The sequence below is a fragment of the Brassica napus genome, chromosome A10 (genome assembly GCF_020379485.1).
Source record: "Brassica napus cultivar Da-Ae chromosome A10, Da-Ae, whole genome shotgun sequence".
Classification (NCBI taxonomy): Eukaryota; Viridiplantae; Streptophyta; class Magnoliopsida; order Brassicales; family Brassicaceae; genus Brassica; species Brassica napus.
Genome location: NC_063443.1, coordinates 15,917,840 through 15,944,504, shown reverse-complemented (window position 1 = coordinate 15,944,504; position 26,665 = coordinate 15,917,840). Strand labels below are relative to the sequence as shown.

The 26,665-nt window shown below is 38.6% G+C and overlaps 8 protein-coding genes, 1 non-coding gene and 1 pseudogene across 11 annotated transcripts; 6 read left to right on the top strand and 4 right to left on the bottom strand.

Moving 5' to 3' along the window:
• Positions 1 to 572: 572 nt before the first annotated feature.
• Positions 573 to 3,480, top strand: LOC106370592 (zinc finger protein KNUCKLES). The gene has a single exon (XM_013810593.3). It carries the CDS (start codon positions 2,754 to 2,756, stop codon positions 3,219 to 3,221), a length of 468 nt encoding a protein of 155 aa, XP_013666047.2. The 5' UTR covers positions 573 to 2,753; the 3' UTR covers positions 3,222 to 3,480.
• A 231-nt stretch (positions 3,481 to 3,711) lies between these two features.
• LOC125579031 lies at positions 3,712 to 6,992 on the bottom strand. Of its 2 annotated transcripts, none has more exons than XM_048742320.1 (12): positions 6,645 to 6,992; positions 6,277 to 6,540; positions 6,099 to 6,182; positions 5,963 to 6,024; positions 5,747 to 5,891; positions 5,558 to 5,654; positions 5,412 to 5,478; positions 5,231 to 5,329; positions 5,010 to 5,102; positions 4,584 to 4,738; positions 4,400 to 4,504; positions 3,712 to 4,330 (listed from the first exon to the last, which is right to left on the bottom strand). In XM_048742320.1, exons 2-12 carry the CDS (start codon positions 6,479 to 6,481, stop codon positions 4,210 to 4,212), a joined length of 1,233 nt encoding a protein of 410 aa, XP_048598277.1. In that variant the 5' UTR covers positions 6,482 to 6,540; positions 6,645 to 6,992; the 3' UTR covers positions 3,712 to 4,209. The 2 variants fall into 2 exon arrangements, with proteins under 2 accessions (XP_048598277.1, XP_048598278.1); XM_048742321.1 differs by having other exon boundaries at positions 3,719 to 4,330; positions 6,099 to 6,173; positions 6,645 to 6,988.
• A 523-nt stretch (positions 6,993 to 7,515) lies between these two features.
• Positions 7,516 to 9,099, top strand: LOC106372248 (translocon-associated protein subunit beta). The gene is made up of 6 exons (XM_013812416.2): positions 7,516 to 7,790; positions 7,978 to 8,076; positions 8,160 to 8,268; positions 8,501 to 8,569; positions 8,691 to 8,696; positions 8,779 to 9,099. The coding sequence occupies exons 1-6, from the start codon at positions 7,609 to 7,611 to the stop codon at positions 8,899 to 8,901; spliced, it is 588 nt and encodes a 195-aa protein (XP_013667870.2). The 5' UTR covers positions 7,516 to 7,608; the 3' UTR covers positions 8,902 to 9,099.
• A 355-nt stretch (positions 9,100 to 9,454) lies between these two features.
• Positions 9,455 to 9,527, top strand: TRNAK-CUU. The gene has a single exon. It is a non-coding gene; the product is annotated as a tRNA-Lys (tRNA).
• Positions 9,528 to 9,609: 82 nt separating this feature from the next.
• Positions 9,610 to 11,723, bottom strand: LOC106418373 (mitochondrial phosphate carrier protein 3, mitochondrial-like). The gene is made up of 6 exons (XM_013859064.3): positions 11,285 to 11,723; positions 10,710 to 11,071; positions 10,593 to 10,636; positions 10,289 to 10,503; positions 10,077 to 10,201; positions 9,610 to 9,973 (listed from the first exon to the last, which is right to left on the bottom strand). The coding sequence occupies exons 1-6, from the start codon at positions 11,561 to 11,563 to the stop codon at positions 9,919 to 9,921; spliced, it is 1,080 nt and encodes a 359-aa protein (XP_013714518.2). The 5' UTR covers positions 11,564 to 11,723; the 3' UTR covers positions 9,610 to 9,918.
• Positions 11,724 to 11,983: 260 nt separating this feature from the next.
• On the top strand, positions 11,984 to 13,925 carry LOC106418707 (U3 small nucleolar RNA-associated protein 18 homolog). Its single transcript, XM_048742319.1, has 2 exons — positions 11,984 to 12,085; positions 12,204 to 13,925. Exon 2 carries the CDS (start codon positions 12,219 to 12,221, stop codon positions 13,794 to 13,796), a length of 1,578 nt encoding a protein of 525 aa, XP_048598276.1. The 5' UTR covers positions 11,984 to 12,085; positions 12,204 to 12,218; the 3' UTR covers positions 13,797 to 13,925.
• A 215-nt stretch (positions 13,926 to 14,140) lies between these two features.
• Positions 14,141 to 16,595, top strand: LOC106416493 (annotated as a pseudogene).
• A 52-nt stretch (positions 16,596 to 16,647) lies between these two features.
• LOC106416492 (pentatricopeptide repeat-containing protein At5g14080) lies at positions 16,648 to 18,979 on the bottom strand. The gene is made up of 2 exons (XM_013857387.3): positions 17,126 to 18,979; positions 16,648 to 17,032 (listed from the first exon to the last, which is right to left on the bottom strand). The coding sequence occupies exons 1-2, from the start codon at positions 18,795 to 18,797 to the stop codon at positions 16,782 to 16,784; spliced, it is 1,923 nt and encodes a 640-aa protein (XP_013712841.2). The 5' UTR covers positions 18,798 to 18,979; the 3' UTR covers positions 16,648 to 16,781.
• A 2,975-nt stretch (positions 18,980 to 21,954) lies between these two features.
• Positions 21,955 to 24,341, top strand: LOC106372237 (protein LAZY 1). Its single transcript, XM_013812404.3, has 5 exons — positions 21,955 to 22,013; positions 22,085 to 22,151; positions 22,579 to 23,279; positions 23,449 to 23,674; positions 23,854 to 24,341. Exons 1-5 carry the CDS (start codon positions 22,008 to 22,010, stop codon positions 23,871 to 23,873), a joined length of 1,020 nt encoding a protein of 339 aa, XP_013667858.2. The 5' UTR covers positions 21,955 to 22,007; the 3' UTR covers positions 23,874 to 24,341.
• Positions 23,588 to 26,395, bottom strand: LOC106372238 (ABC transporter I family member 11, chloroplastic). 2 transcript variants are annotated; one of them, XM_013812407.3, is made up of 11 exons: positions 26,189 to 26,395; positions 26,035 to 26,095; positions 25,828 to 25,907; positions 25,656 to 25,707; positions 25,448 to 25,581; positions 25,246 to 25,360; positions 25,075 to 25,161; positions 24,958 to 25,006; positions 24,691 to 24,775; positions 24,300 to 24,401; positions 23,588 to 23,867 (listed from the first exon to the last, which is right to left on the bottom strand). In XM_013812407.3, the coding sequence occupies exons 1-10, from the start codon at positions 26,269 to 26,271 to the stop codon at positions 24,323 to 24,325; spliced, it is 825 nt and encodes a 274-aa protein (XP_013667861.2). In that variant the 5' UTR covers positions 26,272 to 26,395; the 3' UTR covers positions 23,588 to 23,867; positions 24,300 to 24,322. The 2 variants fall into 2 exon arrangements, with proteins under 2 accessions (XP_013667861.2, XP_013667860.2); XM_013812406.3 differs by lacking the exon at positions 23,588 to 23,867 and having other exon boundaries at positions 24,074 to 24,401; positions 26,189 to 26,394.
• Between the last annotated feature and the right edge of the window lie 270 nt (positions 26,396 to 26,665).

The window sequence follows — 26,665 nt, the reverse complement described above, 5'->3', positions numbered from 1 at the left end:
ATACAGAGGTGGAGACTGTGGTGGCGATAGATACCGATAGATACCGTAAATGAGGTTGTGTGGTTATGGATATGAAGTTTGTGGTTACGGACTTGGAAACATCACTCTTGTCCATATACCCCCTTCCCAAACATTATGTATGCTTTTGTAATATATGCGGTTTCTAGGTCTTTTATATTATCAAACATTATGAATGCTTATCATGTTAAGATATTTGACATATCCACTGTATCACATCCATACTATATGTTCTAGAAACTTTGTATCTTTGGTACCCTAACCACAACAATCATGTCCACAACAATAACAATGTGTCCTTAACATATACGCCTAACCACTATTTCCTATCCACGACTTTGTAACTACCATATCCTAGCAAAACACACCGTTTAATTTATAAACATAAAATGAAATAACTACTTTAATCGTTGCTTCCTTCTAAAAATAAGACAGGGACATTTTGGTCTCGAATCTACCAAACCGTACAAGTAAAGTGTGTCAAAACTATAATGTGTCTTTTGCTGCAAAGAAAAGACGAAATGTGTCGTTTTATGTAACCTTCTCAAATATAAGAGCTATAGATTTCATGATTTGTTAGAGAAAACATTTACCCAAAACTTTTCTCAACTATATATGTAGAAAAAGACATGTAACTTGTGTGTTAACAAAAAGGCTCGATGCAAAAAAAAAAGACGAAAAAAAGTTTATGTAAGAAGAACAGAGTGGGGACATAACATGGGTATGGATGTGAACATTATAATGATTGAAAACGCAAGAAGCTTGTGTCGATTTTATTGTATATATTTCTAGAAAAATGGTGTAGAAGGTCAAAGACAAGTCACATGTGCAATGTGCAACATCTTCCAATGTACAATCCACAAAAAGACAACATCGATTAAGGCAGTCTAGGTCTCTCCTCTTTCCCACACAAATACACATATTACCCATAAACATGTCCTCTTTTGCTTTTAATCTAAGCGATCCTTGGTTTTCAAATGTAATCAAAGAAAAAATGTAACAAAGTTACCTGCATTAAACAAAAGAAGCAAGTAATGAAATGATGAGGAGGAACTAAATGAAAAGTAAATGTGAACAAGTCTGTGTATTGTGTGTGAGAAGAGGTAACTTGGCGCCATTGATCTTTTGGAATATGCTTAGCAAAGCAGATTTGATTTTCAGCACACAAAAGGTGAATTTAATGTGGGTTGCTTCAATTTTAAGCAAACGTTTATTGATTCAACCAAGACTTAATCAGCACCCAGATCACATAGAAGTATAAACAATCATTTAGGCATGTATATAACTATATTATCTAGGCATATAACTACATTGTGAGAATTAATAAAGTAAATGAACAAACTTTTTGTTTACAAAAAATACTTGGCTGGAGTGCTATTTCCCTAATATCATGTTATATAGAATAAACATGATGTTTTTTGTTCAAATGATGTTTTTAGGAAAATATAATTCGTTTCCGTGTTCTTGCAAACACAACGTCATTTACATAATTCAATAGATGGTCGTGGTTGTCTAGCACAACACCCTAAAAAACACCGAACTTAAGAAGTAAAATAGCATTTAAAAATGATTATTGCTAGTGCAATTAGAGAAAGATTAAAGGGAAGTAGATCTGTCGTTGATTTTGAAGAGGCCCACTAACAGAGTAGTTTGGGTGAAGCTTTGTTACTGAGAGCTACTTGAACTCAATAAACATAGCATGGGCCTTATAGAAATGAAAATATTGGGCTTATAATGAACAAAAACAGGCATTTGTAAAGGTGTGTATAAATCCAATAAGAAAAAGAAAGGCAATGATGAGAACTGAGAAAAAAGAGTGTGATAGAATATGGAAAGAATAAACTATAGAGTTGGAGAAACATAGAAGCCTTTCCTTGTTTGGCAAATTCATCTTGGAACTTGACCCTGTTTCTTCTTTGGCATCCATCACAACAACAAGGTACTATCATATCATATCAATCAAACAAACACCTCATTAGTAACAACATTAAATAAAAAAAAGTGTTGATAACGATTTCAAATTCTTTAATGAGCTCAAAAGTTAGAGGTGTGTTCACTCGTGTATGTGTACTGCACAGAGCTCACAACTGTCTAGTCAGAACGTGTCGTTACCAAATGATCTCTCTTAGCAGGATGTAACAGTCCAAACACAAAAAGCAACCAATCTCCTCTTTTCTAAATTTATCTTTTCTTTTTAATTTGAAGCTATATATTTATTTATTTTTTCTCATTATTTTCACAGGACAATTAAACGATTTTAAAGTTAAAGAACGATTAGCAACACGCGCTCACAGTTCACCTTATCCAATTAAACGATTTTGTTGTACTGTCTCCTCATCTCAATACTACTCCTTCAACGACGCTACAAATTAATTTTCTTTATTTTTGTTAAAACCTATATACTAATGTTATTTCTTTGCTCATAATGTAACTTGGAAAAAAATGTAACTTGGAGAGAAAGTACTATGTATCTAATAACCTATATATTAGATGCATCCCATGCATATATGGATGGAGCAAAAAGGATTACTCGGGATCTGTGAAATTAGTTAGAGAGAGAGAGAGAAGAAACTGAGGGCAAAAGCGTAATATTGAAAGCAGATATTCTCTGCAACAAACGATGCAAACAAACAAAGATGAGACAGCTTAAACCCTTCCATAAAACCCCCATCAACCTCACTCACACACACAGTTTATACTGCCATCATCATCTCTCTCTAGCTAGCTAATTGAAAATGGCAGAGCCACCGCCGTCGTCTCTCCATCATTTCGTGGGTCCTTCATCAAAACATCGATCATCATGGAACAAGAAACACTCCTTCGGAGCTCAACATCCGACCATCCACCGTCTCTTCCCGTGCCAGTACTGTCCACGCAAGTTCTACACCTCCCAAGCTCTCGGCGGTCACCAGAACGCACACAAACGCGAACGCGCCGCTGCTCGTCGCAACCTCGGCGTTGTTTCTGATCATGCTCCAAACACCCTCGACGACGCCACTTTCCTTCTTCCCTACCCATGCAATCTTTACCCTAACCCACCTCAAGTATCGGCATGGAGCGTACCTGATCAGCAGACGACGACTATGGTGAGTGGGTACGACCCGTATCCGTATCCGTATCCTTATGGGCATACGTTTGAGGTTTCTGGCGTCATGGAAGAAGAAGAAGACGAGCCACAGCTGGATCTTTCTCTCCATCTCTGAGTGCTTTTCTGTTTAGTTTGTTTTGTCTTTGTTCAGGTCTCTTTTAAGTACAACTTTGGATCTATGTATCTTGCCTTCTCTCTCTTTTTGTGTTCAGCAGCCCTTACTTTTTAAGATTAACTAGCTGCCTGCTACCTTTTTGATAAACGATTCGTTTCGGTTTTAGTTTATAATCTAGCAGTCTCTTTGCTAAATTGAATACTTTTTTATCTTTATGGATGATCCATTAATTGCGATGATAGAATCTGAATTTTCTCCATCGTCGCCTTTTTTTTATTTCCTTATTTGATCGGTGGCCACCGATCAAGTCTCTGTCGGAGATTTCACCGTCTTCCGGTTTGCTAAAAATCCCTAACCGCCGCATCCACAAGGTTGGTACGTGCGCAATCCAACATATCATCATCACCTACACGTCATACACTCACGTGACGCTACTCATGCGAAAGCTATTGCCAAATTAAGATTAATAAACTGCGTGCCGTTTTTAGGCGCCTCACGTAACAACCACTTCTACTCCAACATTATCAACATCATTTTCTTCTAAATATTCTCATAATATGTTCAACTATTAAAAAGTTATTTTTTTTTTTTAAATATCACTAAAATATTAATTGAAATTTTTTCATCTAATTACTACACAGTTTTTAATAAAAGTAGAAATTACCTAAAACTATAAAAAAAATATTTTATATATTAAAACATCAAAAAACTCTTAAAACATCTTATATTTCTGAAGGAGGGAGTACCTCTTATTAGCAAAATTTATTAGTCACTCTCACTCAGATAGATATTACATATTATACTCAAGCGTACGTATCAGATTTTTTTTGTCTGATAAGAAACTAGTGTAAAAGAAGTAACTCTAGAATAACAATGTTACATAACAATTATAAGTGGTGAAATATCCAATGAATATGCGTAGAGAGTGCTGCTCAACGGTGATCAAGTTCCTCATCAGACATCCTCATAATGATTCTCAGACTAGTTTTCAGTAAGCAAATGGGTCTGGTTTTCTGGCAAAAGAGCCGGCTTCCATTTCCGGCAGTTCAAACTCTTCTGGTATCAGTGACAACTGAAAGTCTGGTAGCTCTGGCAAACTTTGCATTACCCTGTGGTTTACCATATCATCAGTTTTACTACATCTAGTATACTCTTGACACTAATTAGTTAACGCTTACTTTTCTTCTTCTTTAAGCAAGTATCCATACATTTGAGACTTCTTCAAAGCAATTTCTGGAATCTTCTGGCTCAAATGCTTCATAACTCCCCACATAGGAGGGGCCCTGATAAGAAAAACATGCTGATTCAATCTACAGTTCATTTGTTGAGGGAATGCTGGATATATATGATAAACACACAAACCTGGTTACAGGAGGAGACAGACAGAAGCTAAGACAGGCCTTCTTGCTTTCTCCTAGGATCTCTGAAGCTGCAAGGAAACAACACACTGCGCTCGCGTGGCAAGCTGGCTCACTTCCCTTCTCTGTTACTAGTCCATGGTAGTAGTATGCCGCAGCCTGTGAAGAAGGAAAAACAGAACATAACAAGGAGATTGGTTTATAATAGAACACTAGAGATGATACTTAATGAACTTGTATGATCATTTTCCAACAAGAGCTTTGGCCGGATCAGCCAATGAAACATTAGTCTTAGCCCCCAAAACTTTTTGGAGGTTTTATACTTAGATATAAGCCTCCAAATTGTGAAAAAACAAAATATAAATGAATGAATTTAATAAATGTTAATAGTCTCCAATGTCTCAGATCCGGCCCTAGCTTTGATACATACCTTTGCTTCCAGAAACTTCCAGAAGATGAAGAGGAGAAGCTTTTTGGCGCACCCATGGCTAACGATGGCACAACCAGACAAGCATTGATATGCCTGAAATGAAAATGGGGCTCATTTAGAAGAAGTAAACAGAGAGATTAGGGCAAAAAGCCCATGACTATCCCAAAAGCATTGCCCAAGTTACCAAAGGAGATGAAGATGTATTAAAATATGAGAAAAACCTGAGAGAAATAGATGACTTGCTCACAAGCAAGTCTCCTCTTCACAGACAGTGTAGCCTTCTTGCTATTAACTGCCAACCCAAGTTGAATCTCAGTTCCCTGCAGTGAGATTCCATGAGAATAGCAAACTAAAACACATATAAGGTTATTATTAAGGAGTCATCGTTTCAAAGTGTGTAACCTGTCCAAGTGCTTGGATAGAGAGAGTTTGCAAAACACTTTCTTGCATATCATCTGGCAACTTACTTCTGCAAATGTTAAGCTATGTAAGTATTTATTTGATCAAATCCTAATCCTATATTTTCTACATTTTGTTGTGCGTCATACTTTACATCAAGAGGAATGCGAGGCAGAATCTCTCGGGTGCAGAACTCCAAGTATCCAGACGCCTTGAGCAGCAAGTCAACCGCATCTCTCTTGCAACCTGTTTTTAAAAGTGGCAGAATAATCAGGTTTTGTAAACACACATCAAAGCAAATAAGTAAAAGATAAGTGTGAAGATTCAAGAGGCCAAACCACTGGAGACCACACGGACGCCATGGCCAGAACCAGAACGATCCTTTGGAATCATGAGAGAGTTAGCTTCAGCTAGTGCCAAAGCAGCCATCATGTGGATCACTGTCAGCATCTCCATCCAAAGGTTTGTGAAACATAACTCTGCCTGTTTTAACCATTTGATTTAATTCATAGTGCAACATTGTTAAATTAAAATAACAAACAAAATGAACTTACTCTTCCACCATCTCCAAGGGGTTTCCATTTGAACTCTACGCATCCCTCCATCCCATCGTCCTCTACAAAGTCATATGAACATTAGATTTTACCGCACACTAATCTGCTAAACTAATCAAAATTTTAGAGCAAGTACTTTTCTTGATAAGCCCGGTGAGAAGAGACAAGTACTCCTCCAAAGCTGCACGTAGCTCAGAGATGGCAGAACCACCTGAAAATACTTAAAATAAATATTTGAATATGATTCTCAAAATGGGAACATTTGTCTTGGAACGCAAGTAAAGAGGAAGAAGATAGTCTCATTTCTTCCATACCTGAGTCCTCAGCTACCAACTGAATCTGATTCCTCAGACATGCCAATCGGTCGATGGTGGTCTTGGAGGCAACGCCTTTTAGTTGGCGATGAAGATCAGTCTGAACAGGAACACGGAGCTGTAGAACAAACACTACTGATTCTTGAATGATACTCCTCTTGTTCTTACTTTCCCCAACAGCACAAGCAGACGTAGCACACCCCATACTCCCTCCCTCTCTCTCCCGTTCTATGTTATGCTTTTTGGTAACAAGATATCACCACCCTACACATACATATACAACATTGAAAAAACATCAGATAACATATGGAACTCATGAAAGATAATAAAAATTGAAAACATGTGGAAGAGAATCTCAGATAGCTAACAGAAGAACAGAGGAGGCATGTGATGAAGGAAGGTTGGTTTGAAGGTTCTAGAGGATGATGGGAGAGAAGAGAGTGGAAACAGAGCTACTTATAGGTTTGAGCGTTGGATGCAATCCCACCCACATGCTCTCTATTTTATTGCAAATGATTTGATATATGTTTTTAGCTAACCCAAAAGAAACTGCACATGTCCAAGTTTTAATTGTGTTTCTTCTGGAAATATGTAAATTTTCATTACCACTTGCCAAAATTTAATTGGCTCTCCTGTGTTTAGTTACTACTTCCTTCCTCGTTCATTTTTTCTCTTAACTTTCCCGCCATCTCAATTAACATAATCAAATCGCTTTTATTTTTGGAATGACAGTATGTTTTGAATCCGAAAATCGTTACATCTTCTTCTATGTTAAAATTAATTATTCTTTGAAAAGCACACTTGTCCTACCAAAAAAAAACGAATTTGTGACCTATTATATTTATAACTAAGTAGATGATTCAAGAGTCTTCTCCACGAGATATGAATGAATCGCTGGCTTGTATAAAAACATTATCACGTTGTCAGATTTGGAAGGCGCGTAGACTGTATTGTTATTAAACGAGAGATAATTAACAGAAGATGATAACAATGTTAATACAATACTCCAGGGAATATCTGACTCCAATAGAAATGTGATGTTTAAGAGCCAAAACATTTTTATAGATCGTGGCAGGAGACAGGCTGTGTGTGTTACACAACTTGCAGCTCAATATAATCCCCAGATTTACTTCCAAACGAAAAACGCAATTTATTAATCATAATGGGCCTCTTTCAATAGGCCCATTATCATGTAAAGAAAACAATTGGGCCCATCGTTGACTTTTTTGTATCTGAGTGTGTGTGGTTTATATCGTCGTCGGAGGGTTCACGAGCGGAGGAAACCAATCGCAGATCTGCATACCAAAATTCCAACGAAGATCATCACTCACCATGGCCATCCCCTTAGCTAAGCTCCTGATCTCCGCCGTGGCGGTCTTCATGCTCGTCTCCGCTTCGTTCGCGACCTCGGAAATGCCGTTCATGGTGGTTCACAAGAAAGCTACTCTCAACAGGCTCAAATCTGGCGCCGAGCGCGTCCTCGTCTCCTTCGACATCTACAACCAAGGATCTGCGTAATTTCTCTCTATCTCTCAATCGATATGATCTAATATGCTTTCAGTTCAAATCCGTTTTATATTCGAATAGATTAGCTGCTGTAGAATTATCCTTAGATCTGTTGTATAGATTGGTGACGTGGCGGATGTGAATCAGTAGCTAGTATACGAAACGCCATATGATCTGATCCGCTAAACGTTTCAGGACGGCGTATGATGTGACTCTGGTTGATAACACCTGGATTAAGAAAACTTTTGAAGTTGTTAATGGAAACACTTCAAGATCATGGGAGAGACTTGATGCGTGAGTTCTTCTTCCTTTTTAATCATTAATGCTTTTGTAGCTGCTTTTATTCGTTTCGTCATTAATGTGATTTATGTATGCAGAGGAGGTATTCTGTCTCATTCCTTCGAACTTGAGGCTAAGGTTAAAGGACCCTTCTATGGAGCTCCTGCGGTTGTTACTTTCCGCATCCCCACTAAGACTGCTCTTCAGGTTTGCCATTTATAAGCTGCCCTTCTTTCTTCTTTCAGATGATGAAATTAATATACAGTTACCCCCTCTCACTCACCCATTTCACAACTTTATTCCATAACAAACTATCCATAACTCTAGCACAATGTGATTAATCTTTTGATTCAGAATTACTTGGTATTGTAGTGATCATTGTTTTACTAAAAATATGATAATCTGATGTAATGATGTATTATGGTTTTCTTGTTTGTAGCAAGCTTACTCCACTCCAATAGCTCTAGACATTCTCGCAGACAAACCTCCAACTGACCCTCTTGCCCTGGTAAATTTTATTTTTTAAGGACCCTTCTTTCAGTCTCTCCTTTACGGCTCTTCTCAGTATTGACTTTCGTGTTTCCCTTGTCTTGGATGTTGCTCTTGATGCTGCTATGATATAATCACAGGCCAAGGTAACTCAATGTGTAATTCTCTTCTCCCTGTGAAAATTATCGAAAGTAAAATTCTAATCTTACTGTGTTTCAATTGTTGCAGAGGATTCTGGCAAAATATGGATCACTTGTTTCAGTGATCTCGATGGTGGTTTTGTTCATATACTTGGTAGCAACACCTTCAAAGTCCAATTTAGCAAAAGCGGGCAGCAAGAAGAAGCGCTAAGTTAGTGAAATTAAGGCTAAGAATGGTTGGTACGATGTTTTTCTTTTTGTGTTTAGCAGTTAAAATACAGTTTGAAAACTTGTAAGAAACGTAGAACACACTTTCACTTTGGTGTTGCAGAGGACTATGTTACAGAGTTATTTTGGTTTTGCGTCATAACATCTTTTTGAGAGCATAGTCATGGAGTTTTCTCTTTTATTTTGATCCTGCCTTCTGCTTTTTTTATTATTATTTTTTCTGCCTGCAAGCTCCACCTTGTCAAATGATGATTTGAGATCTCTACCTTGAATGACTTCGTCCGATTTAAAACAAAAACAAATAAACCATTTACGCTGTTCCAGTTCTCTTTCGCATTATGAAACTGATAAATGCCTAATACTTGGAAAAATTGTTTTAAACTGAAACGAAGTTGAGTTTATTTTTTTATTTTTATTTTTTTTGTAACACAAGTTGAGTTTATTTATAAGCGAATCATTTGTATTGATATTGGTCAGCATAGTTTGTTAATATTTGGCTAGTAAATCAAAGACGAACAATAGCAAAGATCACCAAAGCCCGTCTAGCTCAGTTGGTAGAGCGCAAGGCTCTTAACCTTGTGGTCGTGGGTTCGAGCCCCACGGTGGGCGAATTGATTTTCATTTGTTTTAACTCTTTGTCGTAAATAATTGCAAAAACTTTTGACAGTACTAGTAAGTAAAAGCTGTAAAATTGGGGGAGCAACCGAAAGAGATTTTTCCAAATGAAAAAGAACAAAAGTAGTAAGTGGGGTGTGCCCACACTCTCTATCTTGGCGTCTGTCCCGCCCATCTTTTAAGATTACATCACACAAACAAAAATAGGGAGATAGTATTGTGAAAAGAAAGAGCACTATCGTCAATTCAAGAACACAAATTTCCAAAAAAATGAATCAAGTTGGAATCAAGAGGATGAGCTTTACTCTTCCTCATTGCCATACGTTTCTCTTTATTCTTTCAAACAAAAATCCTAAGTTTTTTTTTTAATCATCATCATTTAGTCTTAGGCTTCAGCAGCTGCGATGACAGGGGCTGGAGTAACACCACCGGTGGTTGGCCTGAATCAAATTTAAAATAAATAATGAATTTCTGTACTCTTAACTTTTGAAGAAGGTATTGTTGGAAGGAAGAAAGTTAGCAAGGAGAGAGAAAGAAACTTACAGGCCAACAAACACTTTGAAAGCATCATATAAACCCCATTGTGCTCCAGTCAATGTCCCTATCATCACAATTCTTAGAGGAAGCCCTCTAGTGAACAGTCCCACCATTCCAATCTTCTTCACCGCCTGCAACAACATTTTCATCACATCAAAAGCATCAATACTAATCCTATAGTAAAAACAAATCAACAGTTGTCAAACATGTTAACTTACATCTCCAACGGTTGCTCCCTTAGCATTGTTGAGGAACGAAACAAGATTATCTGCGGGGTGAGAGACAATTGCACAGAACACTCCAGCAACATAACCTCCTGCAAAACTAACTCCGAGTTGCAGACCTTTGCTGCACTCGTGCTTTGGGTTGGGGATTGCGTACTTGTAGATCATCTCAACAATGGTCTCAAACGAAGCAAACTTCATCATTGTGTCTGTAACGAATCATGTATTATGTTTCATGACCAACGACAAAGAAAACATATACTGTGCAACAGGTTTCAAAATAGAGGACAGAACTTACAAGGAATCTGACGTCCCCAGAGTGGAGCAAGACCCTTATACAAGCTGTGAAAATAATTAAAAAATGTATCAGACACAAACGGCTAGAGCAATATCAAGGGAGAGAACGTAAACTTACCCTCCGTATCCTTCGGACTTGACAAACTTGGGAAACCCATCAGACATTCCCCTAGCGAACCCAGGCTGTGTCTGCACACGGACCTTAACAGCTTCAAAAGGGCAAAGTGCAACATCGGCAATGACCTCAGCGGAAGCAGAACCAGCAAGGTAGATGAGGGTCTTGTATTTGGCGGCGAACTCAGGTCCAGCAAGATCGGAGTAGTACTTCTTAAAGAACTCGTAGAATCCAAACTTGCAAGCACCCTGAGCACTGTAACCCAACAGAGTAGGAACCCATCCACGGAAAAAGCCTTTGACTCCTTGCTCTTTAAGGAGAATCCCAAAACCAGACGAGATGCTCTTGTACTTGGCCGGATCAATCTGGTTAGCAATGTAATAATAACATCAAGACCAAAAGTGAACCAATCCACAAATACAAACGTCAAGTAAAATTCAGACAGAACAGTCAAACTAACCAGATCGAAATGTTTTGAATTATAGAAAAAACGCAGATCTCAACACGTGGACAAGTGATAATTGATCTATAAGGTTAGATTAACGAAAAAAAAAAAAAAAAAGGTTGGATTAACGAACCTGCATATTGCACTTGACGAGATCGAGAGGGGTGACGGTCATATGAGTCAGACCACAGCTGAGAACTCCACCGAATGTACACGCGGCGTAGAAGGCAGGCGAGTACATCTCGATCCCCTTCCCCGGCTCCGTTGGAGACGCAATTAGGAAACTCTTCCGAGACACCATCGTCGCCGGAGATGAACGAGCGGCCGGAGAAGGAGACTTCTCGAGAATAGATCTCGGAGATGAGGAATAGAGGAAGCTGGGGATCAGAGAAGAAGTCTTCGGCGTTTCCATCGCGACGGAGGACGGGAGATAAGATGAGAGCAATGTGTTTTGTACTTTTTGTCGATGTCCGATCTCACGCGCTGCCCAAAAAAGAAGACCAGTGATGTTATTACCTCATGAATCTCGTCTCTTTATTGGCCAATCAGATTCCGTTGGAATATACTTTGGAACAATTACGACAATACCAGCTATAACAATATTTTATTCTCTAAAAACATGTCATGGCCCATGGGCTTTTCAAAGGACGTAAAGTTCACGCCGTTGACCCATAAAAAAGGCATGTAACGATATTTTCTAATTTTGTTTGATTTATTTTGTTGAAAAAAATCAGATTCCGTTGGAACAAGGCATATGCTTAAAATGCCATTGGGCCTACGATCTATTTCTCTTATGGCCCATGGGCTTTTCAAGGTTTGCGTACACACCGTTGCTGACCCATTAAAAAGGCACGTAACGACATTTTCGTAAAAACCTCTTAAAACCCTAATCCTCATACAGAGAAGAAGAGAACCTTCTCTCGCCGTCGCCGATGTAAGTCCGTAGCTTAGGTTTAAAGTTGTTGCTTGTATAGCAATCCTTACCGAAACTAGGTTTAATTTAAGCTCTGTGAACTTGTGTGCGAATCTTAGACTTGGTTCTTTTGATGCAGCTGTGGAATTGAGCGATGAGTACGTTATCTCAGAACGCTCCGACGAGCAAGGCTAGAAGAGAAGAGACCGAAGATGACGTAAGGGCCAAGAGAAGGAAGATGGAGGAAGAGAAGCAAAGAGAGTCTGAGCAGGTTGAAATGAAGAAGCTTGAGAATCTGTTGTTTGGATCACTCTACAACCCTGTTTCATTTGGTGAGAGAGAAGCAGATGTGGAAGGATCTGATTTGTTTCGTGTAGATCGTTCTGCTGTAAGGCAAGCCCCAGATTCTGAAGATGATGATGATGATGATGATGATGAGCAAGTTTCTGACGATGAGAGAGTTATTAGGAAGGGAGAAGCTGCTTGGGAGGATGAAGAAGAGAAAGAGATTAATATTAACATAGCTAGTGTTAACCGTCTGAGGAAGCTGAGGAAAGAGGAGGATGAGGGTTTAATCTCTGGTTCTGAGTACATTGCTAGGTTGAGAGCTCATCACGCTAAGCTTAACCCTGGAACAGAATGGGCGAGGACTGATTCTCAAATCACTGATGGAGATTCCTCAGATGATGGTGGTGATAATGATGATGATGATATACTCAGAACAAACGAAGATCTTGTGGTGAAGTCCGGTGGCTCCAAGCTGTGTTCTGGTCTTCTTGAGTATTCAAAACAAGCGGATGCCAACATAGCAGATCATTCAGACGCTCCGATTAACTCCGTCCAGTTCCATCAAAACGCTCAGCTGCTTCTCACGGCCGGAAACGATAGAAGGCTGAGGTTTTTCCAGATCGATGGGACGAGGAACACAAAGATACAGAGCATCTTTCTCGAGGACTGTCCCATTCACAAAGCGGCCTTCTTGCCCAACGGCTCTCAGGTGATTGTCTCGGGGAGGAGGAAGTACTTTTACAGCTTTGATTTGGAGAATGCGAAGTTTGACAAGATTGGTCCATTGGTTGGTAGAGAGGAGAAGAGCTTGGAGAGTTTCGAAGTGTCGCAAGACTCCAAGACCGTAGCCTTCATGGGAAACGGAGGTTACATCTTGCTTGTGTCCACAAAGACCAAAGAGCTGACGGGAACGTTGAAGATGAACGGTTCAGTGAGGTCTTTGGCGTTCAGCGACGATGGGAAGCAGCTGCTGAGCTCAGGAGGGGACGGGCAAGTCTACGTATGGGATCTGAGAACGATGAAGTGTTTATACAAAGGTGTGGATGAAGGCAGCACGTGCGGGACTTCGCTTTGCAGCTCACCGAACGGAGCTTTGTTTGCCTCTGGGACTGATAGAGGGATCGTGAACATCTACAAGAAGGCTGAGTTCTTGGGAGGCAAGAGGAAGCCGATAAAGACGGTGGACAATCTCACTTCAGAGATTGATTTCATGAAGTTCAATCATGATGGTCAGATTCTAGCTATAATCTCGAGGATGAATAAAGACAGTGTGAAGCTTGTCCATGTTCCGTCACTAACCGTCTTCTCAAACTGGCCACCGCCAAAGCAAAATATGGAGTACCCTCGCTGCTTGGACTTCAGCCCTGGAAGTGGTTTCATGGCTATGGGAAACGCTGTAGGAAAAGTTTTGCTTTACAAACTGAATCATTACATGAATGCTTGAAGTGTGTCCTTTGGTGAGGGCAGTTTTTTGAGATTGTTGTTGTGTTTTCCGATTTGTCTCATTACTCTTGTTGTTATCAGTTATCCTTGCAACATTTTTCCATCAATGGAATATTTACTTTCATGATAATTGGAACTGAGTGGGGGCAAAAGTCTTTTCTCACGTTATGTTAATGTCTACACTGTTTTGATATTGTGTTGTTATGGTTTTGTTTTATAATGAGTGGAAAATGTGTTTTGTCAGGTAAACATTTCATTGATAGTGAATGATGAAGAGGTAGAGCAATGTTTGAGAGCTCTTCACTCTTGCGTACTTTAAGACCTCTTCTTAATGCAACACAAAGCTAACAATGTGTGTTAAGACTTGGAGCTATTTCATATTTTTCTTGTTCTAGGTGATGTTGTTGTAATATAACTAAAGTGTGGTCGGACAAGTGCAGTCCCTCAAAATTGTTTTTAATATAAATCAGCTCTAGTTTATTCACCAAAATCTAAAACTGATGAAGGGACATATAACTCTTCGGACTCACTTAAACTACTATAGTCATGTCCTAATGATCATCCTTTCTTTTTATTTAAATAAATAAACAAAAGAATTCAGAAATGTGATAAGATAGATGTAAAATATTAATAATGTTAGGAACTTTATTAGTATGGAATCGATGAGAGGTGTGACTCATAGCAGATTGGTACCTATAAATTTCATTGTGCTGACAACGTTTATTCATATTATTTTGGGGGGGGGGGGGTGGAAGGGTTGGTCAAACATGAGAAACTAGAAGGCAAGATAAAAAAAAGGCAGAAGCATGCATATGATGGAAGCCAAAAAGGCATGTGAATTCAACCTTCTTCCAGACTTTTACTGAACTTATCTACAATTACAGTCTACATTATATGAATTATGCAGTTTTATTTAAATCAGAAATCACTACTTTGATTTACCATATATAAATATAAAGATGTTAGCAAGAACACATGGCAACTTGTAGTTTCTATACATCAAGAACACTGACATTCCTGATGTTAGCTACTAGCTAGCAAGTAAATGCTGGTTGTGCAACTATATCAAAATTAGCAGTGCCTCTTTTTCAAAGAAAAGGTCATTCCAAGCATATTGATGACTCCTTTATTTCTATTTTTTGTATGAATTTTTGCGTAATTTATATATCCTCCACTGAACCTAGGATAAATGATTACACAAAATTCTATCCTGATTATATATTCCACTCATATAAATGTATTTGCCTTTATCGATGCCCTACTTGGATTGCGTTCCAAACAAAATATTCCAATTTCTGTATGATCATATTGATAATGATATTTTAAGTAGCTTGTTTAAAGAGATTGATCAGAGAATTCAAGCATAAATTAAAATGGAATATAATGGAAAATCACCGGCCATATCTAAAACATTCGACCTCATCTCAATGTTACTACTTGCTCAATGCTCACATAATGTTGGCAGCGTCAAAGTTTTTATTCGGCGCTGTTCTATAAATCACAATGAATCATATATTTTATGCACATCTATTTAGATAGTGGACGATTTTTGAAGACACAGCTAGCTAGTGTAACTGTATAATTAAGACGTTATTGCGGTAATAGCCGACAAGAATGATATAATATCTATTACCAACAATTCCTTTATTCTATTAACCTAATTAACTGAAAATGTCAAAAATATTCCACACTTTATATTGTTTAAAAACGCTGATAAACATATTTAAACTTTAGTAAATATCATATTATTAGAAAAGCTAACTTAACCATGGCTATCAGTTATACCATCAGTTACTTTGTTCTCATTTGGAATATAGAATAAATAAATAATAAAATGTACCAATCAAATGTAGAGCTCACCTTCTATAAATAGTCTGCATGCATCTTACTCTTTTCCACATCCCAACCAACTCACACACTATCTCTCTAACTAAGAAAGACAAAATGCAATAAAAAACCGAAACTCGGGGCTCGCTGTCCTGTAATAAGGTGAACAACATGGCAGTCTTTCCATCGGAGACACTTGTTAGGATAGAGTCCATGGCTGCAGAAAATGCGGTGGTTATATTCAGCGTGAGCACTTGCTCCATGTGCCACGCCATGAAGCGTCTCTTCCGCGGAATGGGAGCCAGCCCTGCCGTCCATGAGCTCGACCTCCTCCCTTATGGCGTCGATATCCACCGAGCCCTCCTTCGTCTCCTTGGCTGCTCCAGCCCCACTTCCCCGGGGGCACTTCCGGTGGTATTCATCGGTGGGAAGATGTTAGGATCAATGGAGAGAGTGATGGCTTCACATATCAACGGCTCACTTGTTCCTCTTCTCAAAGATGCTGGTGCTCTCTGGCTCTGACCCCATGTCCACCTTCTTCTGCGTTTTCCTTTTCCTTTTTCTGTTTGTTACTTTCTTTGGTTCCAAGAACACAAAAGATATGAGGTTAATCTTAGTGTTGAATTAGAGTTTGAGGGGAGAAGAGTGTGCGTTTGTTTTAAGCTTAGCTCTTTAATTTGTCTCTCTTAATCACACTAATGTTTAATATGTAATATAGTAATCACTGTCTCTGGATAGCGTTCTTTATATATAGCTACCCAAATCTCAACCGTAATAACTTTTAACTGCAGGTAAATAACTGCCTTTTTTTTTGTTTAAATCCGGTAAATAACTGCCTTAATGGTCCACACTCCACAGTACGTGGACACCAGCCAAAAAAAAAAGCTGTGATTTGACCCGACCGTTGCGTCAGAGATGAGATGTACATACCTGATCCAATAGCTTCACAGATTTGCTTCTCTTCGGTACTTCGACCTTTACATCAATAACACTTTTAATCATGAAAAAGACTCACCTAAACCAAATGTACCGTAAGAAAATATTCATTTGAATAATTCTTACATAAACTTGTAATGTATACATTCATTCACCCAGACAACTCCATTACAGTCTAGGGTATAGGATCTGGTCTACACAATAAATTTGCCTATCGGTGTAGCTATGAGAGCTCAAGTGCTCGAATAAACGGAAGAATGGAATCAGGATCAGATGATGAACAGAAAGACGCCGAAAGGTCCGAACAAATGGTGTGAACAAGAGATGGAGACACCTCTTTGATCCATTTCATATGTTTGATTCCGATCTCAACCTCTTTCGCATCAGCCACACATTTCAACAACACTACATGTGCACTTGTGTGTTCCAAATGTTCTCTCTCGCGCAGCAGCTGAGACGCCTCACCAAAATGGCCTACACGCATAATACACCGAACGAATCAATCACAAACTTAACTTGCAAGGCAATTAAACGTAACCTAAAAGACATATATATTTGTTCTCTCACCGTTGCTACATAGATTCAAAACAAGCGTGATCAATACCCTTCTCGCAACTATTTGATCGCTCTCCATACACTTTCTGAACACTTCCAAAGCATCTTCAAGTTGTGTATCTTTACATAGGCCTTCGATGAGAGACGTATAGATTGTTTCATCTGGTTCTATCCCTTTCTCAAGCATCTTCCGAAACAGCCTCAAAGACTCCTCTACCTCGCCTACCTCCGACAATTTCTTGATAAGTACATTATACGTCGTCAGATTCATTCTGCATCCCTCTACGAACATCTCATCCCACAGTTTCTTCGCTGGACGGATCATCTCCGCTCTGCAACAAGCTTCGATGAGAGCGTTATAGAGCGAAACGTCTGGATCAATCCCTTTCTTCTTCATTTCTTGCAGAGCACTGTACCCTTCTCTGACTCTCCCGGCCTTGCACAAGAACGATATCCTCAGACTGTAACTCTCAGGCTCTGAAAAATAACCTCTGCTTGATAAAACCTCATAAGCCTTTATCAGAAGGTCCCCCTTCTCGTGCCTGCAAAGATTCTTACTCAGTTTACTCAGAGTTCGAATCGCAGGCATTTTCCCTGTGTTTATCACCATGTAATTCAAGAATCCAACAGCAGAATCTGGATCAACCGCAGAGACTGATCCAATCAACGCGTCTAAGACATCATTATCAATAGGGAAATTTCCACTCACAATCACCTCACCCACTTCCTTAGCCTCAGTCAAACGTTTAGCAGAGATCAAATCCAAGATGAAATCTCTGTAATCGCTACTCCTCGGTGCTACACCAAGCTTTCTCTTCTTCTTTAACACAACCTGTCTCTCGTACAGATTCCCAGTTACCACAAACGCTTCAGCTACGATTCTATACGCCATAAAATCCGGTTTGCAATCAATGTTTCTCAGCTCTTCCAAAATGTAAAAAGCATCCATCTCTCTAGAACATTTACAAAGACCATGGAGAATCAAGAGCGCAATAATGGATCCGTTGATTTCAAAGTTACTCTTTTTAACCTCACCCACAAGTCTCAAGACCTGATCTGTATCAGAACTTTTACAGAAGCTTCCTATATACAAACCAAAGCCAAGTGTATTCAGAGAAACACCTCTCTGACGCATTTTAACGAACAGTTTCTGTGCATAATCAGTACAACCATCAGACGTTAACGCAGCTAAGAGACGGTTGCACACATCGTGATGAACCTCCTGACCCGTCGAAAGAGCTTCTTCCAAAACCCAAAACGCGCTCTGAGCTTTCTTACCTAACAAAAGCGCGTCGATGAGGGAGCGATACACGGAGGAATCGAGGAGGATTCTCTGGGTTTTGACCTGTTTGAAGAGAGCGTCCATGGCGGAGAACTGTCGAGAAAGGGAAAGAGTTTTGAAGATGGAGTGGTAAGAGATGGAGTCGTGAGTGTAGCCGGGTTGCTGGGCGGCCCAATTGAAGAACCCGAGTGCTAAGGAGTGGTGGTTGAGGAGGAACGGGTCGATGACTCGAGAGACAAGCGAAGGGCTTATTGAGTGACGAAAGCCGAGACTGTGGAGAGTTTGTTCCATCGATGGACTCCATGTCCGAGGTGAACGAGATGTTGCGGAGACCTTGAGAAGCTCACGGCCGATCCTGACCGCGAGCTCCGCCGCAGGTCTCATGATAGATGACGTCACCATTTCTGGTTGCTGACAAGTTGGAGAGGAGAAGAAGAGTAAGATATTACTTAGTGAGCCGGCCCATTAGTTAGAAGTCTAACTCATAGTGGCCATGTTTGGCCCATCTAAACTATTAAAACAACACTATAAATAAGATTTGACCCTTATTTTTCCTAAAATCATTACAATGTAATATCATTAGTATTAACTCTAAAACTAAACTAATTATTCATAGTACTCCACGACAGATTACACTAAGCAATAAAAATCTCATTAACTTCTTACCCCACTAACAAGCAAATCATTATTTAGTTAGACATAGCATAAACTCAAAAATTAATTTTTTTTCTATCGATATAGTACATTTAGTTGTTAAGAGATCAAGTAAATATTCCTAAGATTATTGAACATTTACTAACTTAACATAACTAACCCCTAAATTTAAGCTATGATATTAATAACAATAATAAAAATATTTGCCGTTGTAATTTTCTTTATTATATTCCTACAATGTATATTATCCATTTGCAAGATATATTTTTTTTTTGTCAACACAAGATATATATCTAACAAGAATAACTTATGTTAATCTATAACTTTATTTTTTTTATCACCATAGAATACATTATTAAGTGATAAAAAATACACTACTAAGTATTAATTAACAATAGGATGGGCAAAAAATCCAAACCGAACCAAACCGACCCATCCGAACCCAAACCGATCCAAACCAAACTAAAGTATATGTCTAAATCATTTCGTTGAAGATTTTATCAATCCAAATGGTTCGGTTTTAAACTGAACCAAAAAAACTGAAATATTTTTAAATTAGATTAATTAAATATACTAATAATATTAAGATTTTATATATTTAACCATTTAACCTAAAAATTAAATATAATTTATATTTTACTTCAAAATTAACAGAAAAACGCAACTAAAAATAAAAGAATATGAATATCTTACATTAGTATCACAATTGAAAAATTACCTATGATATTGATCTTAGGTTTAATGATAACAACATAAAACTATTAGATTACATCTTCTACATGTTTATTGTGATGTTTGGCTTTATGTTTAAAAATGAAAAAAAAATAATGATTTCGTGTCAAATGATGATTTGTTTATATTTTTGTAACTGGACTAGAAAAAACTAAAAAATCAACACAAGTGAACTAAACAAGCACATACCAAACTAAACTAATTTGGGTTGACTTTGGTTAAAGTTTTCATAGATTCAAATAAACCAAGCCGAATTCAGAATTAAACCAAAAAACTTATCCCTAACTAACATGGTTACATATATACAATTATATCAAGAAAATTGCTTAAAAAAATTGACATTGCAAATTAAAATAACATCCGCGCGGACACGCGGATTAAAATCTAGTATAAGATTAAAATCGGTAAAGTGTAAATTACAGGGAGAAGTTTTACCTGTTTACTCAGTAGGAATGACAAACTTGGGTGACCCGGTTAAACCGGATTAATAAGCTCTCTCCCTAGCAGTCACTATCAGAATCAAATCTTTTTTGACAACTTCACAGATTGGTGTAGGAGGGAGGACTCTTGAGTCATGACCCACTACAGATGAAGACAGTAGAGAAAAATAATAGAAAAGACGATTATTTTTTTTGTTGTTGATCTTTCTATTATGTATATCATCAACATGGGAACAAAGGAAAGTGAAACTGTTGGATATTATACCAAAAGAAGATATGATTGGGGAAACTGACAAAGAAGAGAATCGGCTTATCAAGTGTCCACGTGAATTTTGACACAAGTCCATCACATTCTCAAAGAGATATATATATATAATGGAGTGGGAGCAGTGGAAGTGACTCGAGATTGCAAAACTTAGCATTTGTAAGTTTGTTTAATTCTGGAACAAAAGTGTACTGCTTCCCTCTTGGTCCCATACCTCATAACTAACTACTTGTGTTTGTTCCTATCTTTCCACCCCCAGATGCTTCTTTCCTCTTTTAATCCTACTTAACCACCCTTTTGCTTTCTCATTTTTATTTTGTTCCCTCATCCTTGTCTTTGTTCCCGCTAATCTAATCAAATCAATTCTAATCTAATCTAATCTGCTTCACTGTCTATGGTGTTTTCACACAGACGCCTAAGTGTTTACGGTTCAGTTCCTACTTGCATCTACCAAAACAATGTGCTTTTACGGCTAAGGAACCCGGTTTTGGGTATTTAATAAAGGCGAAAAATCCCACTACATTATCAATAGTAATATTACAACGCAAACAAAACATTGCTGCAGAAATACAGTACCTGATGTCGTGGACGGCTTCACTTGTCTAAATCAACTAGTATCAAAAGCAGTCGTTGTTGTTCTGTCACAGAGCTTCCCATAGGCTTCCTGGGAAAAGCACTCTTTCTTTACATTTCTGCACAACAGTAGTCATATATATATATATGCCTTTTCTTCTTGTCAGAGACGGCCAAGACTACAAAAAGCAGAACGAAACAGTACTTTTTTCCATAGGAAACTATTTGAACATAATGCAGTTTCAATCACTCTTAAGTGAACAAGGAGCCAGCACTGATCCTTCTTTCAAATAAAACTAAATAAATCTCTCTGGAAAGCAGCACAGTGTACAACAAAGCTTACTGTTCTTCTATAACTAATAGTTTGTACCATCCAGTCACGTTCGCTATGTATCTAAATTACAAACAGAGTGCATACTCCCTTCATGCGTACATGAGATGGTTTGATTATATTATCAAAACTAGCAGGAAAGAATTTCTAAAAATCAAGAGGCTACACAACACAAAGCAATAGAAATATTCATTTTGCATCCACTATTATGGATATTTTATTAACAAAACGACTCGTTAATATAATATCGATGGCTCATGAACGCCAAAAAAATATCCACTACTTTTTATGATATAGAAACTCAATTCAAGATCAAACTGTAATACCTGAGATGATAGATGATTGTAATTACGGATAGCTACTCCAATTCCGTGTCATGTAACCACAACAGTAGCCTCATGTTTGTAAGGGGCCTCCAACTTGTTCTTGATGTGATCTTGAAAGAGAACGGCCAACCAAAATTTTGTAGCTTTCTTGGTGTTGGTCTCCACTGTCATCAACCTAAAAGTCTTTAGGTACTGTTAGGAACTAACTCACTACTATATCATGGGCATTCAAGCAATCATGGTTCCCTATAAAAGTCACTTTCTCCTCTAGTATCGTGTATCAAAACGAAAATGAAGGTACGTTCCATATCTACAAAAATATCAACTAACTCGTAGCCAACACTTACCCATGCGTATTTTTCTGACAGTTTTGGGGCTGGATGCATCATAAGTCACGGGATAATAGCAAACAACTATTGAAAGATGCTACAACTGGTAACTAAACCGTACTTCTTAGTTCTCTAAATGCTTATTGTCAAAAAATGTGTGGGAACAAGAATAGGAACCGTGTTGAATTCTAGGAGAATAGCAATAAGACTTAGCAAGCGTTTTAGGGCCTAGTCATTAATTGTCTCACTACTTTAACATCCATTTGTACAAAATTAAACAACTGACCTGATAGAAGAGTAGGGTGCATGTGCTCGTGTGTAAAGCAATTTGCCTGACACTTGGCCATCGATTTCGTGAGTGAGAGCAGCTAAACTAGATCTCTCGCTAGCGATGCCTCTGCCTGTATACTGCAACAAGTCGACATTTTCATTATTTCTTGAGCAAATGCATTATTTTTTTTCCGTCAGTAGCTGTCATCACTTTGCTGGAAGAAAATTAACAACTCCTCTCTTCACATGTAAATCCTTTTCAGGTAACGGTCATTTCCCCCTTTCAGCTCATCCGTCCCTTGATAGCCCCAGATACAGTACTGGAATCAGCAAACAATTTAATCTGTTCCAGGAAAGCTCCTTCGCAGGACTCAGTGAAGCGGGAAACAGTGATTTTTTTCATGGCTTTCTTGCCATTGGAACCCTTGGTGGAGAAACATTTTTGGACGAACCACCAACACCGACATTTGGCATGTCATCTGAGGACCCAGCAACAGATAATGCAGAAGTAACAGAGAATGATCTGAAGCTCATTAGCAATGAATTGGAGAAGTTCCTTGAGGCTGAAGCTAAAGAAGGACACAACCAACCATCAGGAAGGAACAGCGACACTAATACTATTGCATCCACCATTGAGGCCGCTGAGGGAGTAGATGCCGAAGAAGATGATCAGCCAATGAAGTTCCCGCTCCAAGAGTATCTTTTTGGCTCTCAAATCGAATCATCAGAAACAAAGGTTGCAGGCAAGAAGGAACGGGCATCACTTGGAGAACTGTTTCAGGCAACAGAGGTGCAAGATAAGCATTCAGAAAACAAGTATGAGGAGAAAAAGAAGAAAGCCAGTTCAACTCACAAGTCTGCAAAGCATCTTGTGAAGAAGGTACTGAAAAAGCTTCACCTATCCTCCAGGAGCCCTGACAGTGGTAAAACTGAAGTAGCTTCCACCAAGAAGAAGTTCCAAAAGGTATGATTTTTTTTTCTCTGCTCTCTAAAACGCCTATCTATAAAATGCAACATCTTGAAATATACAACATGTTGAAAGCATTTTCTAGAGCACTTCTATAGTACTGTTGCAGAATTAGCTCTAGTGAAAAGCTTGGTTCTAACAAACTTTAAATTTATTGTAAGTGCAGATGGCACAAGTTTTCCATAGGAAAGTATATCCAGAAGAATCCATAACGGAAAGCAAAATATACAGCAGCATGACAGAACCAAAAAACAGCAAAGGAAATTCTACTGGACTAATGTCCGAGAAGGTGAGACCATGTCACAAGACAAGTAAAAGATGGATCCAATATGAGCTAAGAAATTCACATTCATCTGGAAAAGGAGAACACTGGATCAAAACAGACGAAGACTGTAAGTGCACCATCATACCCAACTAATTGATATATTCATAAGCCCATTTTTTTCAAAGCAAGAATGTGATTTTGGATCTTTACTTTAAAAGACAAAAAAAAATTATACAATGCCATTTAGGCATGCACTAGTTTTCTGCTTGTGGTCGAACGAGATAATAATCCAACATTGCTTTGCAGACTTCGTGTTGGAGCTGTAAGGGATGAGAAGAAACGCAAATTAAAAAGTGCGAGTGAGTTATGTCAGTTCATGCATGTGTGAATCGTGTGGTGTGATTATGTAAAATGTGTTCAAAATTTAGCGGGAATGGTCGTTATGCCCTTCTATGTAATAATAAATATTCACCGGGTTTTATAATTGCAGCAAGATATCTCATATCCATGGTTTGGCAAACTAAAATGAAGAGAAAACATTCTTGTCCGCATTGACTCAAATCCAGTTATACGTTTTGATCTCATAAGAGAAACACTGTAACTCTCTCAACTGATAAACCGTAACATGTCATTATCTCCTATACAAAAGAACGAGCGGCTCTCTAAACTCCATACAATAATAAATGTATGCGTGGGTTAAATCCCATATCACTTTTTTGCAAGAATACCAGAATAATCAAAAGTAGATGGACCTTCGGCAAAAATGAATATCGAACTAAACTGGTGGACGCTCTGCAACAAGAACACCACCTGATTCCATTCTCCATGACTGGTCGACCAAGGTTGCTAACTCTCTGCAGAAATATTTTATACAAAAAGCACGAGAGGTGAAAAGCAATAGCAGCTATTGTTTAAGGGAGAAAAATTGGATTCATCGCATTAACAAGAGCTCAAACTGTTTTACTTAAAAAGGTCCATAACTAATACTTGAAAGAAAAGAAAATATGGGAGACGACTGTATAACAATAGCTCAAACAAGGTACATGTGTAGAGAAGGCGCTATGTTCATGAGAAAAATATAAAAGAAAGTGTGCAAAATCATTAACACCGAAGCAAAGAAGAGAAAGAAAAAACTGAGCATACCTTAGGTCATGACTTACAACAAGTAAAGTCAGTTCCTTCTTTAGGTGCTTCAAGAGCTTTGCAACATCTGCACGTGCTTTCCAATCTGAATGCAGAGAAAAATCAATAATGACATAGTACGAGAAACCGTTCGTGGGTTCCATGCAAATGAAAAGAAAAATGAAGATCATATGCAGAGAGAACACCAAAAAGAAAAGAAGAAACATATTCTGTAAAGAACGACAAGCAAAAACACACAGGAGAGAGAAGAAGCAGGATCTGTCATACCAAGACCAGCGAGGGGCTCATCCAGAATCAATAAATCAGGAGTTTGCACCTACAAAAAGCATGAATACTTAGAACAGATCAATTTTTGCATAAGTGGAAAAAAAACTTTGGTCTCACCAATTGAATAGCTAGTGCAAGCCGACGCTTGTAACCTCCACTTAATAACTGAGGGTCTTTATCAAGTGGGATGCTGTCTAACCCAACCTAACAATTCAATAAGAAAGCAACTACAAGAGAGTATCACTGAACACAATATGACCATTGACCGAACCAGGAGGAGAGGGATACCCAATTAAATGCTCTCTGGAGGTTTGAAGTCAGCTGCTCCTTTAACTGCAAACTACCCTTTTGCCTTGGCCAACCAAAAGTAATCTCGTCAAGCACATTATCTGCAACAAAGAATCTAGCCACAGCAACAACAAAAACTACACATCAGTATCTTCTTGTCACTGATAAGATCAAACAAAAGGGTAATAATGACTACTAGTACCTCTCTGGAAACTGGAAAACGATGCCAACTTTTTCAGTGGGCAACAACTCAGAATCCGCATTTGGCTGGCCATCATCCCCATATCTTTGGATGCAAATCGAACCTGATGTTGGTTTGTTCAGCCCCGCCAGAAGCTGCAAAAGACAAGAAGGTAAAGACCCGAAGGTTTGTAAGATTAAAAACTGTGTATGATCGTGAAACAATGAACCTGAAGAAGGGTAGTTTTCCCACTCCCGCTCTTGCCAAAAATCAAGCCGAAGCTGCAGAAAGAATAGAAACGCAAAACTATTTATTAGGCATGCTTATTATACACGCAGAGAAAGAAGCTAAATGGCTCAAAAGAGAGACAACGCAATAAATGAGATAAAAGGAAAGAGAACCTCTTCTCACGGAGAGAAAGATTAACACCATTCAAAATATTCAACTCTGTGCCAGGTGGACGGTAGCATATATCCCTAACCTTCAAAATGCAAATGAACACAAACCAAACGATTTAGGAAAGGAAATGAAAAAACATTAAGCTGAATCAACTACATTCACTGAAAACAGAAAGAAAAATCATAGTGGAAAGACATTCACCCACTCACCTCGAGGCATGAATAATCGCAAGAGATTACACTACGTTTCGTCCTCCTCCGAAATCTCAACCTGTCACCGAACCAAAAACACAGTGAGAGAAATTAAAGAAGTGGCGATAAAGCGATGAAGATGATGAATGGAGGTCAGGAGGAATTGGCGTACGCTTGCTTCCAACCAATTGCGGCCACCGGTGGTTCACCGATGCGGAAGACAGGCGCGGAGCTCGAAACCGTCGAAAGTAACATGGTCGACTGTATAAAAGCTCCGGTATGATCGGAAAATTATTGGCGGAAAATTCTCAGTCCCGGTGAGTGTTTGTTACCTTTTTACCCTCGCATGCGATGGAGGAATAGAGCCTTGGGCTTTTCAGGCAAATTTATTTTCTTTAAAGAGTCTGCATTGTTGGGCCTTCACAACAGAAAGCCCATTTATCATGCCAGGCTTTTTTCTTAAAAGACGGTTTTCATCACGACGAGGGAGGAAAACTCTAGCGAGCTAATAGCTTTTGTTAAGCTTTATTTCAGAAGAGAATATGCAATTTTTTTTTTAACTCAACGACAACTTTTTCATTAACCAAGGTTTAGAAACATACAAATTGTGACCACAATGCGTCGCTAGAGGCTTTAAGCACATGTGATC

What these genes read in the sequence shown, in the direction of transcription:
- LOC106370592 (XM_013810593.3), top strand. Translation starts at nt 2,754, where the DNA reads ATGGCAGAGCCACCGCCGTCGTCTCTCCATCATTTCGTGGGTCCTTCA.
- LOC125579031 (XM_048742320.1), bottom strand. Translation starts at nt 6,481, where the DNA reads ATGGGGTGTGCTACGTCTGCTTGTGCTGTTGGGGAAAGTAAGAACAAG. An exon ending in CCCTTGGAGATGGTGGAAGA is followed by an intron (nt 5,892 to 5,962) that starts GTAAGTTCATTT and finishes TGGTTAAAACAG; the next exon opens with GCAGAGTTATGTTTCACAAA. An exon ending in GGAAGTTTCTGGAAGCAAAG is followed by an intron (nt 4,739 to 5,009) that starts GTATGTATCAAA and finishes CCTTCTTCACAG; the next exon opens with GCTGCGGCATACTACTACCA.
- LOC106372248 (XM_013812416.2), top strand. Translation starts at nt 7,609, where the DNA reads ATGGCCATCCCCTTAGCTAAGCTCCTGATCTCCGCCGTGGCGGTCTTC. An exon ending in ATCTACAACCAAGGATCTGC is followed by an intron (nt 7,791 to 7,977) that starts GTAATTTCTCTC and finishes TAAACGTTTCAG; the next exon opens with GACGGCGTATGATGTGACTC. An exon ending in TCATGGGAGAGACTTGATGC is followed by an intron (nt 8,077 to 8,159) that starts GTGAGTTCTTCT and finishes TTATGTATGCAG; the next exon opens with AGGAGGTATTCTGTCTCATT.
- LOC106418373 (XM_013859064.3), bottom strand. Translation starts at nt 11,563, where the DNA reads ATGGAAACGCCGAAGACTTCTTCTCTGATCCCCAGCTTCCTCTATTCC. An exon ending in CTGGGGACGTCAGATTCCTT is followed by an intron (nt 10,504 to 10,592) that starts GTAAGTTCTGTC and finishes GATTCGTTACAG; the next exon opens with ACACAATGATGAAGTTTGCT. An exon ending in AGGGAGCAACCGTTGGAGAT is followed by an intron (nt 10,202 to 10,288) that starts GTAAGTTAACAT and finishes ATGTTGTTGCAG; the next exon opens with GCGGTGAAGAAGATTGGAAT.
- LOC106418707 (XM_048742319.1), top strand. Translation starts at nt 12,219, where the DNA reads ATGAGTACGTTATCTCAGAACGCTCCGACGAGCAAGGCTAGAAGAGAA.
- LOC106416492 (XM_013857387.3), bottom strand. Translation starts at nt 18,797, where the DNA reads ATGGTGACGTCATCTATCATGAGACCTGCGGCGGAGCTCGCGGTCAGG. An exon ending in TTTGAATCTATGTAGCAACG is followed by an intron (nt 17,033 to 17,125) that starts GTGAGAGAACAA and finishes TTATGCGTGTAG; the next exon opens with GCCATTTTGGTGAGGCGTCT.
- LOC106372237 (XM_013812404.3), top strand. An exon ending in ATTGAAAGATGCTACAACTG is followed by an intron (nt 22,152 to 22,578) that starts GTAACTAAACCG and finishes AATCCTTTTCAG; the next exon opens with GTAACGGTCATTTCCCCCTT. An exon ending in GATCAAAACAGACGAAGACT is followed by an intron (nt 23,675 to 23,853) that starts GTAAGTGCACCA and finishes ATTGCTTTGCAG; the next exon opens with ACTTCGTGTTGGAGCTGTAA.
- LOC106372238 (XM_013812407.3), bottom strand. Translation starts at nt 26,271, where the DNA reads ATGTTACTTTCGACGGTTTCGAGCTCCGCGCCTGTCTTCCGCATCGGT. An exon ending in TCCAGAGAGCATTTAATTGG is followed by an intron (nt 25,162 to 25,245) that starts GTATCCCTCTCC and finishes TTGAATTGTTAG; the next exon opens with GTTGGGTTAGACAGCATCCC. An exon ending in TTGCACTAGCTATTCAATTG is followed by an intron (nt 25,007 to 25,074) that starts GTGAGACCAAAG and finishes TGCTTTTTGTAG; the next exon opens with GTGCAAACTCCTGATTTATT.